Source organism: Lepidothrix coronata, unplaced genomic scaffold (assembly GCF_001604755.1).
Source record: "Lepidothrix coronata isolate B3197 unplaced genomic scaffold, Lepidothrix_coronata-1.0 Scaffold247, whole genome shotgun sequence".
Classification (NCBI taxonomy): domain Eukaryota; kingdom Metazoa; phylum Chordata; class Aves; order Passeriformes; family Pipridae; genus Lepidothrix; species Lepidothrix coronata.
In genome coordinates, this window is record NW_016690427.1 from 428,098 (window position 1) to 446,505 (window position 18,408).

At 37.1% G+C, this 18,408-nt stretch overlaps 1 protein-coding gene and 1 long non-coding RNA gene across 16 annotated transcripts in view; one reads left to right on the forward strand and one right to left on the reverse strand.

Moving 5' to 3' along the window:
- The window catches only part of LOC108507243, a 65,584-nt gene extending 49,521 nt beyond the window's left edge, over nt 1–16,063 (forward strand). For 2 of the 6 annotated variants that reach the window (XR_001878046.1, XR_001878049.1), the window contains 2 exons: nt 1,150–1,726; nt 2,963–3,934. This is a non-coding gene — a long non-coding RNA (uncharacterized LOC108507243). Of the gene's footprint in view, nt 1–1,149; nt 1,727–2,962; nt 3,935–11,657; nt 13,346–15,910 lie in introns of those variants that run through there. The other 4 variants (XR_001878048.1, XR_001878050.1, XR_001878052.1 and 1 more) reach the window with 3 other exon arrangements.
- Nucleotides 1–18,408, reverse strand: part of EVI5 (ecotropic viral integration site 5) — a 76,744-nt gene that overhangs the window by 45,006 nt on the left and 13,330 nt on the right. For 4 of the 10 annotated variants that reach the window (XM_017834972.1, XM_017834971.1, XM_017834975.1 and 1 more), the window contains exons 1-11: nt 16,033–16,138; nt 15,548–15,777; nt 11,595–11,784; nt 8,588–8,812; nt 7,530–7,604; nt 6,761–6,886; nt 5,827–5,970; nt 4,761–4,850; nt 4,554–4,651; nt 3,949–4,009; nt 1,969–2,022 (exon numbers count right to left, since the gene is read on the reverse strand). In XM_017834972.1, the coding sequence (XP_017690461.1) occupies nt 1,969–2,022; nt 3,949–4,009; nt 4,554–4,651; nt 4,761–4,850; nt 5,827–5,970; nt 6,761–6,886; nt 7,530–7,604; nt 8,588–8,812; nt 11,595–11,784; nt 15,548–15,777; nt 16,033–16,041 (1,302 nt within the window). In that variant the 5' untranslated portion in view covers nt 16,042–16,138. Of the gene's footprint in view, nt 1–1,968; nt 2,023–3,948; nt 4,010–4,553; nt 4,652–4,760; nt 4,851–5,826; nt 5,971–6,760; nt 6,887–7,529; nt 7,605–8,587; nt 8,813–10,378; nt 10,452–11,594; nt 11,785–13,330; nt 13,442–15,547; nt 15,778–16,032; nt 16,995–18,408 lie in introns of those variants that run through there. The other 6 variants (XM_017834970.1, XM_017834976.1, XM_017834969.1 and 3 more) reach the window with 4 other exon arrangements.

The following is an 18,408-nucleotide window of genomic DNA, read 5'->3' on the forward strand; positions in this document are numbered from 1 at the left end:
ATGCAAGACCACAGTCCACCCACAACATGAAACAAAGGCATAATTTGAGCACAAAGGAAACTCCACTAAGCACCAAGGTGCTCATGCAGAGCTACAGCTTCCAGTAAGATGAAGCAGGAACGTTAAATGGTGCAAACTGACAGACAAGTAGGAAATGTCAACTATGACAGCTCATATTTTGTTTTATTGAACTCTTGCAGTAACTCATCGAGCTGTTTATAGATTCTCTTTCCTTGACAAACTTTTGCAAGGAAGAAATTTTCATTTTTTGCACACTGAAAAGCACTACCCCCTGCAGTTGCATTTAATTAACTCCTACTTTATCACTCCTGAAAGCACTCAATGTTTTGCACATTCTACAAACACATCTATCCACAGACTTTCTTTGTCCTTGGAACTGTTATTAAAACTGAAGTTCGAACTAGTTGATAAGAGCTAATACTGAGAAGTTAAGGTACACTAAGAAAATCACAACTAAATCATATGAGTTTGGATGAGGGAAAAAGTATTTTTAAAATAAATTTCCAACAGTAGAACTGAATGTGTTTGTTCACACTTCATGATCTGTTTCTCAAATGCTGTGATGATCATTTCTCAAATGATCATCAGAAATTCTTACTAATAGATAATATTTTCCCATTTTGCAATGTTTTAATTCCAGTCAGACTGGGATACTCTGAAAGTGAACTCTGAAATTCTAAATACAGAACGTCCAAAAGCACTAGCATCTGGGAGTTCATCACGGACTTCATAATAAAAAAAAAAAAATTTCCAACCCCTACAAGTTAAGTATAAAACAGAGATACTTACTATTATATATTTGCCAAGGAAATTGAAATGATTCACTACAGTTTCAAGCTTCTTAAAGACAGCCTGCTCTTTTCCATTCATTTTATCAATGCTTCAATATTAGAAACAAAAATATTCATGAAATTGTATTTTTGTTCACAACTTTCACAATGTGTCCTTATGCATATTTTCCAAACTAAATTCAGAAACCAATTAATTAGAATTTGACATAGATGGACTGTTCTTCAAGAAATCATAACAGATTTAACATCTGAAGTGTGACATCTTCCAACTATGCCACTCTAAACTAAAACTTTACCATTTTCTTCCCTGTGAAACACAATTGTTTGCAACTCACAGGAGCGCTCAGTTCCACTGTTTGTGGTGAAGATGGACAAGAATGTTCTCATTCTAGAGCAGAGCAGCTCAGATGCAATCTGCCACGGGAAGCATGATACCAGGACATAGGAGAGGCCACTGGAGAACAATGCTTGCATGTTGGCAGTGTATCCACAGCAGTTAACATGCTTACTTCTGAAGTTTTACGCAGTTACAAAGAAGCCTAACAAAACTCTACTCCAGACTAAACCCATGAGAAATAAGTCTTTAGATATTCTCTCCACCATGTATTCAAAATTGCCACAGAAGTTCAGAATTACACAGAGCAGATTAATGGCAGTGTTCCTGTGAATGCTGCAACAACACCCTCTACTGCTGTATTCACTAGTGATGAAGTGATCTGCCTTCATCTCATCTCTCTGGTCATTGGTAGGTCTGTCATTTTGCTCCTACATAAAAACACCCAACAACTTCAGATTTTCAGAACTGAGGGATTCTCTCACAAAAACCTCTTTTCCACCCAAGCACTCCACTATATGCAGTCTTCTCCACTTTGAACAGATGCTTCTAATTCAGAAAGAAAACAGTACAATCGAAGGTGGGTATGTGAAAAGGTTTGATTTTTTAATCACTATGAGTCAGACATAACAACCTTACACATTTACTGACCCTAATTGCCTGATTATTGCCATGCTATTTGGCTAAGCAAAGTTAGTAAACACCATAGATTAGAAGGAAAACAATAAACTATAATTCTGAGATTCTCATTTCATATAATAAAATTTCCGTAAATTTAAGCATAAATCAACACAGATTAAATCTAATCCCCAACATACTCACTTTTTCTAGTGTTTCAATGCGCTGCTTTAGGAGTCTGTTTTCAGTTCGTAACCTCTGGAAGGGAAACAGTTCAAAAATGCATTTCTCAAGTTATGAACTGAAAGTCTGATAAAAGCCAAGCAAGCTAACAACATTTTTACTTCATCACATCTATGAAAATCAATATAAGTATGAAAATAATTAGTGACCTTCTTAATTCCTTTTATATGATGAACTAGCTCTAAAGATGAGTTTAACCAGCAAAGATGAGACAACATTTTGTGTTATACAAGAGCATCTGTGTTACATGAGCTGAAAGCAGCACGTCTGCAGGTGAACCACAGGGCTTAACCCCACGCTAGACCTGACAGCCTCCCCTTCATAAAAACAGCAAAAGTCTTCATGGTTAAGGGACATGAAAGTGCACTCCCTGCACTAGGACAGGCAAATGAGATAGCTGCAAGGTTTCCTTCCTTTTCCTCATAATAGTTAGTGTTAATCTGTAAGGTTATACTGAGAATTATTTACCTCAGATGCCCCAGAAGTAGGAAGGAATTGTACTGCATTATATACTTTACTAGTGCACTTCCTGTAAATTTTAGCAGTCAGCATTCAGATAGAAGAGATCCACATCCCTAAGAATAGAGCCTTGGATATCAGTTCAATAAATGGCTTATTCTGCCAGGCTAAAAGACAAACTCAAAATGTGCTTGTTTTTCTATCTCTCTAAAATAGTCTCTTCCGTTAAGAAGCTCTGCTAAGTCAGAAACAACGTACATAAGTCCCAGAGTAGGACCTAGAAACAGACAGCTTTGGGTGTTGGGGTTGGTTGGTTGGGGTTTTTTGGTTGGTTTTTTTGTTGGGGTGTGGTTGTTGGTTTTTGCCAACAAAAACCAACATGCTCCCCACGGGGGGGAGCATGGGAAGAAGCAGAGAAGGATTTGAAATGAATTAAAATACTAGAATCTAAAGTTACAGTTGTCTTTCATATAATTTTATTTGTCCTGTTCTGCAGAGAGCTGTCATTTGAGCCCTGCAAATCTTCTGATTTCAGATGCCATTACAGCATTACACCATAATGCTGCTAATGCCTCACTGCCTGCTACAACAATAACAAACTGCCTGAAAAGGCTCAGAACACCTTTGTGCTTCCAGGTGCATGTCAGTCATTTTTCTGAAGAACTGATGCCTTAAGAACTGACACTGAAAAGCAAAATGACTAGCAGTGGACAGGAAGGAAGGCTGTACCTCACTCCCTCTATAAGCTTTATTTAATGCACTTGCCCATCGTTTCTCCCACTGCCTTTTCTCACAGAATTGTCTAAAAACACAAGAAAGAAAATCCAGATCAAACAACATGCTGTGAAAAAAAAATGAGAAAAAGGAAAAAAAGGCATCAAAAGCCTATTTATGTCTCAAAAGGAAAAAGATGCAGTGATTAAGTAGATACAGGAAGTAGGTCAGTTAGTAAAAGGGAAAAATAAACTGCACTGGCAGGTTGGCTTTTCCTCCCACAGTCTTAGTATTAACCGCAAAAGCTCCAAAAGCAAAGTTGACTCCAGACAGAAGAGTCTCCATTTTGGGTCCAATGCACAGGAAAAATCAAGCTCTCAAACTCAATGACAAACCACTCAAATGCATTCTGACAAACTCTGTCTTAACATGTGGCATACAAAGCTCCTGTGTGGGACACCTACAACTAAACCAGCATATTTGGAACCCCTGATAAATGAGGCCATCTGTAAGCAAGCTTTAGTCAGCAGGAAATAATAAAAAATAAGTACAGTAGGTCTCTAAAAATTTTTTTTTTAATGTCCACCAGAAATCTCAATTATTTCACTGTAGGTATCCTTTATGAATAGATATCCCAAATACAAATGCTGAAAGAAAAGAATTTGGGGACTTTAATTACATGTCCTGCTACATGTACAGATCAAACATGTAACCCTCCCCCCTAGGAATTAAACTGATTCATAAATAAATTTGCTGAGGCTTTCTTACTTTAATTTCAACTTGTTCCTCCATTTCTTTTGTCTTTATTGTAGTGTATTCCTTTTCTAACCTAAAAATTAGAAATAGTAAATTAGGATTAGAAAACTTGTGGATAATTTACTTGTTGGTGCACTAACTAACAAATATCAGTAGAACAGAGATACAGATTATTGATATTTCCTCTGAAACGCACTCCTGTAAATGCTTAGACTAGACATTAAATTTAAACACAGATTTGGGTAGGTATGAACAGACTCTGAACCAGCACTCCTATCCCTGCCTCACCCTGAAAAAAACCAAACAATCTCCCCTCCCCTCCAAAAGCACCCCCCACCCAGCTTTCCTATTCAGCTCCTGTTTACAGAAGTGTTGTAATTCCCCATTCTTTCTTCAAAAACTTTTTTGGTTATTTTTACAAAGAAAAATAGCAAATACTGCTTTAAAATAATTTTCTTACAGGCAGAACTCAGCTTTAATTGTTTATATAGCATAAAAACAAAAAAAAATTAAAGACGGAAAATTAAAAAATAAACACTGAATAACCAGTTTTAAAGATAAACAAACAGTAGCTCTTAGCAACAGTATAATCTATTTTCTCAAAATGCTATACCTACTTTTTCATCTTTTTTGCATTGTATTTGACTTGGTAAGATGCTTGGATTAATTTGTCTGGACCACTGTCAAACTGATGTGGAATGACCTTTTGAAAGTGCTAAAAGCAATCAGAGCACAAGATTACACATAATTAATAGCTGTGAGGAAATACACACACACACTACACATATCAGACATCTCTCAAAATTATTATAATCATAACTTACCTGTAACATTCCTTCCATGTCAAGTTGCAGTAACTCTGCCTGGTTCATCTGAAGTAGTGCTAAACCTACTCGAAATACTATTTCTAAACCCTGAAAACAGAAGTTAAAAAATATCCAACAATTATTCATGGCATCATCAATAGTGCGATGCCTCTTTATTAACGATGGAAATCTCACCCAGTTTCTCAGACAAGCAAAAGCGCTACAAAAAAAGTCTCTCAACAATGGGTTCTGGGTTTCTTAGTTCGTTCTAGGGACAAGCAGTCTGGCTGTTTGTCCTGATGTCAGACACCCCCCTCAGAGAGGCTACTGCTGAAGTAAAAACTCAAGTGACAAGAGTTCTCTAGGTCAGCTCCATCAAACATTTTAAATATACCTAGTAGAAAAACACCCAAGTACTTCTCCAAAAAGGCATTTTAATTTCAGACATGGTACAATACAGTTAACCTACTGAAACAGATATAAGGGAATGTCTCCATATATACCCTATCTCAGACATTCTTGAGGGTAAGCTAAAAGGATCCACCTTTGGCTTACTATTTTCTAAAAGATCACTGCAGAGCATAAATGGACCACAAGCTATGATTTGTTATTAGTTACAATGATGCAAAGCTCTAATCCTAAACACAAGACAATGTGTCTTTGTGATAGTGACACTGAAAAATTCCATAAATTTCTTTGGCTACTATTCATCATCCAGACAATAAAAGTTACTAACACTCCCTCTTCATGGCTTGCACATGCCCATGGAACTTGACTTAGGCCTGAAAGCAGTATTAGTTTCCCCTGCAAACTTACTGTACTACTGAGAAACTGATGTCTGTGCTGCATGCAATGCTACTGCACTGCATCCAGAAAGAACAGATTTGGTAACCCCTCAATAGGTTAGAGCACAAAGTTACACACAGGATCCACATTCAGAGGCTTAGTTCCTCTTCCTTGACAAACTACTTGACACACAGACACCTTCCCCTTAAAATAATCTGATCGGTGTAAGAACTAAAAAGCAAATGACTGTTTTTAACACCTACTCTTAAAATATAACTTATGAGCATTTAGTAGTTACCTCAGACATAAAGATATCAAATATTCTCGTTGCAATTGGTAGTGGAAAAGTTGTAAGGAATATAGTTAGAAACCACGATGATGCATACATAGAAGTGTGAAAACTCTGAGACTGAAAGTGCACATAAAGCTCTGGAAGATGCTCCTGGAAAAGAAAAGGAATAAAAAAACCAAGTATGTTAAGCTTCTGCTTGCAGTCTTAGTGCAGACATGGTTTTGACAAATTTTGAATAAAAGAAGAAAATAACTGATATTTAGTACAGACAACAGCTTAGCAACACAGGACTAGGAATGCTATGAGTCATCATTATCAAGAACCATGCAACAGAAGTCCCAATATAGAATGTTCTACAGCACTTCCACCCTGCAAAGCACAGATTACAAAAACACTTCCTGATCCTAATAGGAAGTCACAAGCTTATAAATCCCTAAGTAACACCTAAAATGGAACAAAAAGAGCTGGAAATATCTAAGGATATCCCACCCCGATCATCATGTTATAAACTGGATCACAAAACACAAACCTATTTTTCTCCATCAACCTGACCAGGAAGACAGCACCCTGAGTTATAATCTGAAAACAATTTCAATTCCACATGAGGATATCTTCCAGTTTCCATCTTGTAAAATAGCTAAAAATTGACTATGAAGACTTTGACTTCCAGAGTCTTCAATTCAAACAAAATTAGACTTTCATATGCCTAAACCTGCAGTGATACAAATCCTCATGCTTCAGTGTTTAAAGCCAGTCAGTCTGCCAAAGGTTAAAAAAAAGTATCCCACAGAGCCACATGCATTTACTTCTGAAGTTCTGAAACTAGCTACTGTCAAGAGTGCAGCCCATTAGCCAACAGATATGCCTGCTCTTGAACTGTAATTCCCAAGTTCCTTATTAATAGTTACTGAAGAGAAAGTTTGATAGATTTTGTATGTACCTGTATCATGCATTCAAACTGGTACATACAAAGGCCCAGTTCAGCCATGCTTGGTTTAAAGAGTTCTCGTAGTCTGTAATCTTGCATTAATTTAACAAACACACAGAACGCCTCTTCTTCTGGCATCTATATTAAAAATAAAAAAGCACAGTAAAAACTCTGGACAAATGGAATGATATATCAAAGTAAGTGCCTGGGAGGGCACTGGGGGTTGGGGTTGGGTGTGTGTATGCAATGAAGGTTTTTTGTGGTTGGTTTGTTTGTTTGTTTCAAGGTTTTTGTTTTGTGAACTTCTGCATATACTAAATTCTATCAAATTATTTCTAAACTGAAATGGAGGTCTACAAGTAGTTTTTTATTGTATATTCTACTTTGTCATAGAACAAAAACCAATAATACAAACACAGCTTTAAAACAACCAAATCAAGTGTGAAGTTCATTTCAACTCTGAGGAGATTCAATGTAATAGAACTGAAATGAGAAGTTCATTAATAGTTGAAACAACACTCATCAAAATAACTTGCAAGCCTGCAGTGCTACCTTAGCTCTGAGAAATAAATGTATTCTCTCACTCCAATATAGTATCTTGGCAAATAGAGCAACAGAAGGTAAATCTCATTTCATTTGCAGAGTAAACAGCTGCCCTTGACAACTCCATTTTATCAAAATGATGAAGAACACTATTGTAAAAATTCCCAACAAGTCACCACAATATATTATGCATTCTAGCAGGGATTTTGAAGGTTCACATATTTAATATTATGCTTACCTGCATAAGCAGTAATCCAACTATAAAAGCGCTTCCTTGACAGTATCCAACCTCACGATCCACCAAAGAATAAGCCTGGGAAATAAAGTTAAGACTCTCAACAATTAAAACCTCATCACCAATAAAAAGTAATCATAGTTCATCCTGCTATCTTGCTAATAACTCACTCTTCCATTCCAAAATCCAGCAAGGGCAGACATTCTATTTAGAAGTTTTAGTCAGATGTTCTAGTTGCTGCTACAAAGGGTATGGAGTCTGCTCTCTGATCACTTACAAAGCTGAGAGTAAGGCAAACCTACCAAAAATACAAGCAGTTTTCAACTACAGGAATTTGCCAAGATATCAGAGCCAGCTGGCATACAAACCACACAAGGTTACTACTTCTATAAGATTCAGAAAAAAATATGTGTTGCAGTTTTGTCTATGGGAGGATGAAATGTGTTGATTTTCATGCATGTAGCATCTTCATTTTAGAGTTATGGAAGTTACTAAGATCTGGAAACCTGCTAACTTTTCTGTTGAAACTATGGTGTATGGAAAGGTCTGTCTTTCAAAATTTAAGCTCTAGTACAGTGAAGACAAAATAATGCAAACAATTTTATGTTGGCATTTCTTATTTTGTTTTTGGGCAGTGGAACAACTGACCATTAGCTTGTACCTGCCATTTGCTGCTACCACTTGCAGGTTCAGAAATACTTGAAAACTGAATACTAGTTCTGATTGTCGATGTTCTTGTCTTGGTGAATGTTGTTTACTTTATTTCATGGCACACTTCATTCCACTATACTATCAGCAGTTCTCATGTGACTTTGTTTTAATGACTACTTAATGGTTTTACTTTGTAAGAGATTTAAAAAGCTTATAGGAATACCATTGGAAGCTCTCTTTGAAACTGGAATGTGATTTGTTAAACCATTCCAATGTCAATGGTTTAAAAAAGAGTAAGTTGGAAAAAACCAAACCCATGAAACCGGTGCAAGTTCACTCTACACAAGGCAATCCAAACGTTTGTGCATCTTGTTGCTAATATATTTTCAAGGACTGAAATACTGACTCACCTTCATTACATTGAACAAGACCTCCTGCCCAAGGCTATCTTTTTCTTTGAAAAAATCATGTTCAGGGTATGTCCTAGCAATGTCCCTTCTTATTAATTTTTCACAAGGAGACGTCATTTTCAAAAGCTCTGAATACTGATCCTTAATTGGCATGCTTTGAGCACTGCATAAAAGTTGCCAAACAATTGCTCTGAAGTGATGAGGTATCCCTTTTCGAACCAGCTCCTAAAGCACAAAAAGACAAATTAATTTATATCTCCTAAAAATGTAAACTTAAGCCTAAAGAACAAAACACTTCAAATTAACTTCTTTGTAACTTCAGAAAAAATTTACATCATAGCAAAAACTAATCATATAGTTTATAACATGTAAACTTTAATTTTAGTGTGATAGATTATTAAGTTAACAAAAGTAAGCAGTCTCTGAATGATTTTCAGTGGCTAAATTAGCTAATGAAAGTAGTACCCTATCCATGGTAAGCTACTTGAAAAACTGAATATTCAAATAATTTTATACAAGAACTTTCATTAACCAGAATTTAATACAATTATTTCTAAATTTCACAAAAGATGACTAAACATAACACCTTTTGGTAAAATTTGTACTAAGTGAGATTTAAGAAATCACCAACTAAAAATTATTTCCAAGATAGGTAAATGACAAAAACTGAAACTAACTGTAGCACAGCCAACTGCAACGAAAAAATATGTACAATAAAAATATCAGAGGTCATTTAACAAACTTGACAAGTTGTGTCTAATTTCTCTGGTGTGCCAGTATTTTCAAGTTGCCTTCTAAGAAAGTATCTAAATGCAGTTTCAGACACCGGACCAAGAAAACATTAAGTTTACATCTATTAAATTAACTAATTTACTTTATCTTCAAAAAAAAAAAATCAGCTAGATATTATATGATTTAAACATGCCCAGATCAGTAGAACTAAAAACCTGTTACTTGTGTTTTAAGAAATCACAAGGACAAGTAGTCTTGCTGCTTAATCTGAAAACTGAGAAAGAAGTATTATTCAGGAATTTTACAGACTGTCTTAGTGGTCCTTCCTGCAACTAGAATCAGTCTGACCCAGAAGACTGTCTCTTCAAGATGTTTCCTTTAATCATTTTTTGTACCTTAAGAACTGTTATCAAACATTTTGTCTCCTAAAGGATAATTCCTTCCACTATTATTTATTCTGAAGCCAGAGTAATCAATTTTCTAATATCCCTAAGCTCTCCATCCCTCCTTCCTCAGAACCATCACAGTAACGCCACTAAGACATGCTGTGTTATTCCCTTAAAGATTCCCAGCTCCAAGCGAAGAATCCTAACAAATCAGCTTTGCACACCTGTCTCTAGCTATCCTTTGTCAACAACACACTATCAGACCGTACATCAGTCATCTAAAGCCTCAAAGGCTACTAATAAAGCAAGAAACTAATTGCTAGTGCTTTGACTTACCATGTACCTGCTTGACAGAATAATAGGGTTAACCCCTCCAGCTTTCCTAAAAGGAGCAGCAGAAAACACCCCTACTAGGCAGCACTAAAATGATGCTACTCTACACAGTATTATGTGAATCAAATAGCAGGACTTAAGTCATCCTTCAGAATCCCTCATAAATGGGAACTGAGTTCTGAAGTGGATTGAGAGACATAAGGGTGGAACACATCACCTATGGAAGAAGGTATAGATGCCTATGCTTAAAACCTAAAAAACTTACCAGATTCTTAATAACCTAAGAGCATCTTTTACAGCCAGGACAAAAAGACACCCATGTTGCTACCTATGTACCTACCGGCACAATCAGGAAATAGGAATGGATGTTCTGATATTCCATCGTAAATGCAGACTGACAGAGTTTAGGCTGACTTTGGACAAAAAAATACTGAGAATTATTTAACCAGCAAAGGAAAACTTGGCTAGTTTTCAATATAATACTAGTTAGCAATATAATTAAATATTCCCTGAAAGTTAGTCAAATGCTCCCCAAATTGTACTTGGCCAGCTGTAAAAACAAGTGATACTTGTGACAGTTGATAGGGTTCAAACTATCCAGATCTACTTATTACCATCTCACTTCTCCTTTCTCTTGCCAGGTTCATGTGGCCTTCTTTTCATGGCCTTTTTGGAACACCTTTCCAGAAACTGCTTTCCCTATGCAAGCAGGAAGTCTTGAGTTCATTTTCTTCCCTTGTTTCCTCTCAAGTCATGTTCTCTCTTCACAACTGCTTCACATAAAAGACACTTTACTTTAGCCCACTGTTCTGCCTTCCCACAACCTATTCATAGACACACATTTCAAACTGTTCAAAAGACCCCGACATTTGTATTCTGCACATAAAACTACAGACTACAGCCCAATAAAGAACCAAAGCAGAACAGACTTGCCTACAAACAAAGAAATCCCACACTGCTGTACTTGCTGCCACTGAAACATGGATACATTCAAGTGCACTAGATGCTTTTTAGCTTGAATTTAAAATGTAATTGAACTCTACTTCTGTGCATGCCCACAACTAACCCAGACTGGACACACTGCTCAAAGTTTGCCCTGGGGTCAACATACTTGGCATGCAAAAAAACCCAAACTCATGGGAGCCTCATACAGTAGAATTATCAGCTCTTCTGTTAAGAATGCTTTAAAAAGAGAGCTGCTCAGTGGGGAAAATAATCACAGCATCCAGCTATCAGATGCCCTTAAGTTGATTTTCAGTAATTCCATTTTTGGAAACATGAAGCTAATTATCCCTGTACTCATGGAAATCTCTCATTAGAGGTAGACTGAAAGCTTTAGTATATAAAATACAGTAAATGGATCTAGTTTTCAGCAGGAGACATTTGCTGGGCAACAGTTACATAGGAAGGACTAAGGCCTAGGGATGGAACAGATTCAACTGTAAGCTTCTATTACATATTTATTTTAAAAAAGTAAGCCCAACAGGAAGATGGAACACAGTCTCACTTATATCACAATACAAATATATCCAAAAAACCCAGTGTCCAGCTACTACCTTAACTTGCTTTTCTTTCTTTTTCCGTACATCTTCCCATTCATTCACAATCCTCCCCCACAGGATCCATGAGTCTTCTTCAAGGTGGCTGAGATTGCTGGAAGCCGATGAACTAGACACAAGAGACGATCCGCTGTTTCTTCTTGACCCATTTACTGATCGTAAGGATTTGCTATCGGTTTCCAAGAGTCTGCAAAGAAAGCACACAAAACCCAAATTCAAGTTCTTCTAATCAAAGGATCACACTGTTAATTGTTTGTAAGTCAGTTCTTCCAATCTCTTGACAAAGAATGCACCCAGAGGTTCAATGGAACATCAATTTGTACTACATTTGAAAAGAATTGTTCAATGTTAGTGTTTTCTCTTGAGATCTCAAGTAATGCTGCAGACAGAACAGTTCACACTGCAGCATTTTAAGAAATGGATAAAGATGTCACCCACAACTGTCATATATCAGACTGACAGAGAACCTAAGGAAGTTAAATATCCCCAATGATAGTCTCAAATGTCTGAGTACTTAAAAAAATACAGTAATTAAAAAGACAAATAATTAGCCTCCTAAAATTCTACCTGATTACACTTTTTTAAAATTGACAGTGTAAAACCAGACAAAATAATTAAAACCTGATGGAATTTTAAAACACCTGGCATTTGCTGACAACTGTTCACAAATCGACATGCTGTTTTATAAATGCAAGGGAGAAATCCCTGACCTAAAGACTGGGGACCAGGCGACAGGAGTGATTAGTACAGCTAATGAATGTTTAATTAATGCGCAGAGTTCAAACGTGAGAACTTCTGGGGTTATCAGGCAGCAGAGCACACATAAAGATGTGCCAAGGGCCAGACAAGTTCCTGAAGAGACTTCCCTGTTAGCTGGTTGCTATGGCCCTCAGCTTGGCAAAGAGCTGGGATTCTGGGCAAAAAGGCATGCTTTGTTTATCCCTCAACTCACACTGAGCCCCATAAACAGGGGGAAATTTTTTAGACCATGTGTTAGGTAAGAGCAAGAATTCAGACTAACTTGAAAGTGTTTTGCTATACCAAGAGTTTCATTTGTGCTTTAACTTCCAAGAATTCCAACATGAGTATATGAGAGCCACGTGGTTGAATAATTTCTCAATGCACCTGCACAAAAGCTGTCCCTGCCCAGCATTTCAGTCTAGGTTATGGTCTAGATATTTAATAAATTATAAGCTGAGGTATATTGTACCTGAGATGGTACACAAACCTCAGCATACCTACAATTTTTAAGCTCTCTGCTACAATAGAGATATTTATACTAGCTTTCCCAGCTTTCACCTAATGGTGTTTATGAAAGGCTTGGGAAAAGTAATTTAATTCACAACAACAAGTACAGTCTACAGCAGTATTTTGTTTGGAAAAGGGTTAAATGGTAATGCTTCTGGAAAAAAAAAACACAACAAAGCTTTTTTAAGACAAATTTTCATTTAGACCATATTAATGGAATGCAAAAAATCTAGTTTTAAAGAAAATATTTTAAAAATCCATTTTAAATGTTTAGAAGTATGGCTTATATTGACTCATAGTGAAAAGGTAGTCTGGAACTCCTCTCAATCCACAATAATGCCTAAACATCAAATTCAAAGTAATCACAGAGCAAAAACAAGCACAGAATAAACATTAAGATGACAAAAACAAGGTTCTAACTAGTCACTTCCAGTTTTCACAGCTTTCTATAGAAGTTACGCTAAGTTTCTGCAATTTGACCTTACCTGGATAAACTCATTGTTCTTAGATTTGAAAATGGGAAGTTCTTTTTACAGTAAGTAGCAAGTTCTGTGATGTTTAGTCACTGCTTTCTTTCATTTAAAACTTTATAAATGATTTACTAATGCCAAACAGTTGCACCAGGACTCTGGACTGAGCTACCTCGTTATTCTGAGGGGACTTTCAGAATAATTAGATTACAGAATGCTACAAGACATAGCTTGATACAATTTGAGTTGTTCCCTTTTCTAGCTGTTTAACTAATTCATATTCTCCTTACTGACATAAAAGCCAACAATGAAAAGGAAATCTTTAAAAACATGCATCATCAGCAGTTCTTCCAGCAAGCAGAAACAAGAATGGTTCCCTCTGAACAGAGTACAATTTCTTGTCAACAAAGTGCCACTGTGCAAAACTGCAGATGCAAACTGTTCTGAAACTACAGTGAACCCAGCATGAGAGCATCAAATTTCAGTATTAAAGGGCACTATGTCACGAGGAAAGGTACACCTGATAGGGTAGCTTCTCATCACAATTCATACACAAGACTAGTGTGGGACTGAACAACAGGTCTGCCTAAAATTAAATAAAACCTGACAAGATTTGCTAATTTATTTACTAAATGAAGAAAGCTGAGTTGAAAAAGAAAGCCCAAGCTCATATTCTTCTTTCAACAAGCCAGCTAGTCTAACTGCAGGGCTTAATGAGATGACTCTACATGTAAAGACATTATGCTCCAACATAGATAAGCAGTCCAAAGAACAGTTTGCTTTACAAATAAAAGTCACTTTGCCATGAACAGAGTAGAAAGCCTCAGATTAAATGCAAATTAGCTTTCTTAAAAGCACTATTTAACTATTTTTTTGCTTCTCTTGATAATTTTTCATTTGCACAGCAAAAATTACATATAGTTCATCTTCAAAGAGAGATAATCTCATAAACCACAAGGAAGAGAGGATGATGTGCTTCTAGAAGCTTCCTTCTATTCTCAGTCAAGAACTAGACAGATATATCAAATTCCCTGCAAACTGTACTGCTATTAGGCTGCAGAATATAAACATGAGAGAAGACTTGCCAGGTGACCCAAAGGCATTAGCCCCTCCTCCCTCAGTTACTCTTTTCCTCCACTGGAAGTTACTGCTCTCATAAGTGAATCAGCAGAGCAAACAACACACACCAACAAACAAAAACCACCCAACCAAAAATAGAGCACCTCAACTGCCTCAGCGCAAAGTCCAGTCACACTCACAGAAGCTGGAACTAGTTTGAGTTAAATTAGCAATCCCTGCACTGCACTACAGCACAGGGATAGTCATCTCCAGCAGGTATGAAAGCCCTGCAGATACCTGCCAAGTCTAAAAATCTATTTGGAGCTCAAGTTCTTTGCAGTCAACCTCTCAAAGACTACTGAAACATATTTATCAAACACAATCAAATTTTGCAAGAGGACAGATGACTTAGAAGTCCTGCCTCAAAAGTGCAAGTGCGTACGGGTTCTGGAAATTCAGCATTAAGAAATTATACAGTCCAGTTCCATTTTTTAGTGACACTGCAAACTTGCAATCACTGTGCACATGAAGAGCAACTGATACACCTAAAAGTTGCACCTTGAATTGCACGCAGTGCAAAAAAATATGCACTCATGGAAAGGCTGCCAAGGAAACGGTTACTACTATACAAAAAAAAAGGCAAGAAGAAAGGACTAATTAGGAATTACTACCAGTAGTGTTAACAGCAGAAATGTGGCTGAACACTGTTCTATCTCTATACAGAGAAAGTTATGTAGTTAAAAGCAAGAACTGGGTAAAAATGGAAAAAATAGAGAAAATGGAATTTAGAAATACTTAAGATTTCAAGAAGCTAATAGGAAGTATAGTTTTGACCTTAGAAGGTAAGGTTATACACAAGTCTCATCCCTGAGATACTCTATTTTAAATTGGATACTGAAAATCACAGATTCAGCATAATTTCTTACTATTAGAAGCAGCTACAAATGCTCCTGTAAAATCAGGAGAGAAAAACACCTTTTAGAGTTCCACAAAAACAGAACTTGTAAAAACATAGCACAAGAATATAAGTTCTTAAACCTTAGGGCCTTGGAACTGAAGTGTTGTGCCATAACGTTTTACCTACCCCCCTTTAACAGCCTCTATGCTGCAATTGCAATAAAACAATTTCAGTCTCACTGTTGTATTTCGAAGAGCAGAAAGTTTTCCGTTCACCTGTTCTGTTCCTCAAGTTTTGCGAGTAGTTCTAAGTCGTCTGGGCTCAGCTGTGTTGGTGAGGATGGCGACAGGGCGGGTGTGGACAGAGTGGTGGAGGGGGATGTTGTGTGTAAGGAGGCAGATGGACTTGCCACCTGACTGGCCATTTGACTGACGGTGTGTGACACAGTGTTCTTCACCCATGAGAGAGTAGAGCTCAGCTTTCCTGCAACCTTGTCTGTCGCCACCTGTTAGGACAAAAAGGAGAGGATGCAAAAGTTGTCCTTTTTTAATTCCTTTTTTCCACTAAACCTGTTGCACCAAACAAAGGAAAAATATACAATATGCACAAAGGGACACTGAGATTATTTATCTCTCCAGAACCCCCAAGGCTGTCAGAAGTTACACAAGCATCAACAGCAATACAACATTATAGAAGTAACATGCAAGTATGCTGCTCATCCACAAAGACAGACTCAGAGAAATTCCTGATGTATACTCACAGAGCTCATCTCTGCAGTACAGAAATACCACAGGATCCAGGATCAGCTCCGACTTCCCATTACAAAAATAAATAGAAATAAAAGCTTATTTTAAAACATCTTGATAAACTAATAATGGCACAGAAACTGTAGAAAAATAGATATAGAAACAATCAACTACTTTAGTGATAGGCACTGAAGCAGTACAAGTAACAAGTATCAGTGTAAACCCTCCAGGCCACCCACTGCTCACCTTCACTAATCCCTACGGTGGCAGGACAGAGGAGCAGGGACACCACATTTCTAATCTACACCAAAGCAAAAGATCTCTAGCATCTGCCAGTGTGCAGAAAACAGTCTCAAAGAATTTATACCCAGGAATCTACAACAGCTCCCAAATGTCTCACACTAAGGCATCACACTGCTGGCTCTGCTCTTTCCTCACTTTCTCTTCAGGTCACTCCCTACACCAAGTGTCCTTAATCCCCAGTCTCACTGCCAGTGCCTGGACAGGCCTGGGGTTTTGGAGGAAGAGCAAGAGGTGCTACTTGAGCAGTCAGGGAAACAGTTGGTTTGGGAAAGTGAAGGTTACCTGCCACTTCATTAATTCTGCCAATTCATTAATCATTAATTGCTGCTATTTCTTGACCAGAGTTGTGGGGTCAGAGCAGTCAGAACAGAACCGCTGCTCACTCAGGAAATGAAAACAGCAGCCCTTTGGGGCATTTTCTAGCGAACCCCTCACTAGAGCTTCCTTCAGCATCTGAAAATGCAGGGCTTTGACCTACAGTGACTCAGAGTTTAATTCTTCCCCAGCCCAACTCAGAGAAAATCCAGATGCACCTCAGAGGAAGGGCTAGCTGCAGAGCAAAGGGTAAAACTTGGCAAAACAAAGGCTGAAGAGGAACTTTTGAAGTGGTGTTGCTGGTAACTATTTATTTTGACCTTTGCTGATTTCCTCAAAACACTGAATTACTAAATTGTTGCCACAAACAATTCTGCAGTATAGCCTATAAATAATTACTAAGATACTAAAGACACTGAGCTACAGGGGAAAAAAGTCACTTCTGAAGATCCTCCAATAGTATCTAATTAAAGTAAAATTACTGGAATGAGTAAATCCATCTCATAACACTGTGCATTTATCTGAAGCACAATATATAGACTGAGTGACTGGTTGCTAAAGCAGAAGCTTTTATTTGGATGCAATGCTACAAAGAACTTTTTTGTCAATCAAATACAGCATTGTTTTATTGTCACTTCATATCAAAAGGAAGACACACTGAATGCCTTCAGATAACAAGAGGAACACTACAGGTCAAACCCAAACCAGTAGTACTCAACTTCCCCACTTTCTCTCCACCACCACCATGACACTGAAGAGCTCTCCTAGAAAACTGCAAAGGGCTTTCCAATTTCCATATGTTCCACATTCACTCTGAAAATGGCATCAGATTTTCCCAGAAGCCTTCAGATGCAGGGTGGGAATAGTAAGGTCCCAATCCAAACATCAGAAAGATTCCAGTTGGTTCTTATGTCACTGTGGGACAGAAAGACTCAGGTATATCAATTACAAAAAAAACCCCAAAAGCCAAAAAGCCAACCAAACAAAAAAAACAAAACACAGAAATCCCAAAATATATCTTTTAAATATAATCTTGGAAAAAATTACTTTCAACACTAGTATTTGACACCATCTTTTATACAAGAAAGGAATAAAAATTACTAGATGTTTCAAAATCCTAATTTTAGTACATTAATATTTCACTCTCAGTCTATATCCTTTATTCACTGTCACTATGAAAGGATAAATTACTGCTGTTTCACTTTGAATGAAATTGCATTATAATGAAGGTAACTCATACATCTTACTTAAGACTGATTATTTTCTCAAAGGCTTTAAACTGCTTAAAATATCACAAGTAATGCAACTACTCCAAAAATAAGTGCCAGCAGAAACAGGGCCAATCTTAACAACACGGTAAAAATGACTGCCATACACAGCAGGCTTTAAGAGTCACCCGTACTAAGAATCTTAGGTATAAAGATTAGGAAAGCAGTGATTTTGAGTAATACCCTGTGGTGCAAATAGGAAGAGAAAATATATTCAATTTTTTATCTCTTCACAAAGTAACTGGGAAGATTTAAGGCAAAAAAGTAAATTCAAGGTCAATCTGGCTTATAAATGTGAGGCTCACACTGCATGGTAAGAGAGCTGAAGTGGTGGGTGGTGTAGGGGACAGAAATCAAGAATCTTGCTAACATTCATTCACCAAGATTTCATCAGGCATTAAACAAATTAACTCAAAGGTTTGGAGAAGCCAATTATGTGAGAAATATCAAGAAAAAGTATGTCAAGAAAACCACGAAAACCAGCATTTCAAATCAGTCAGAACA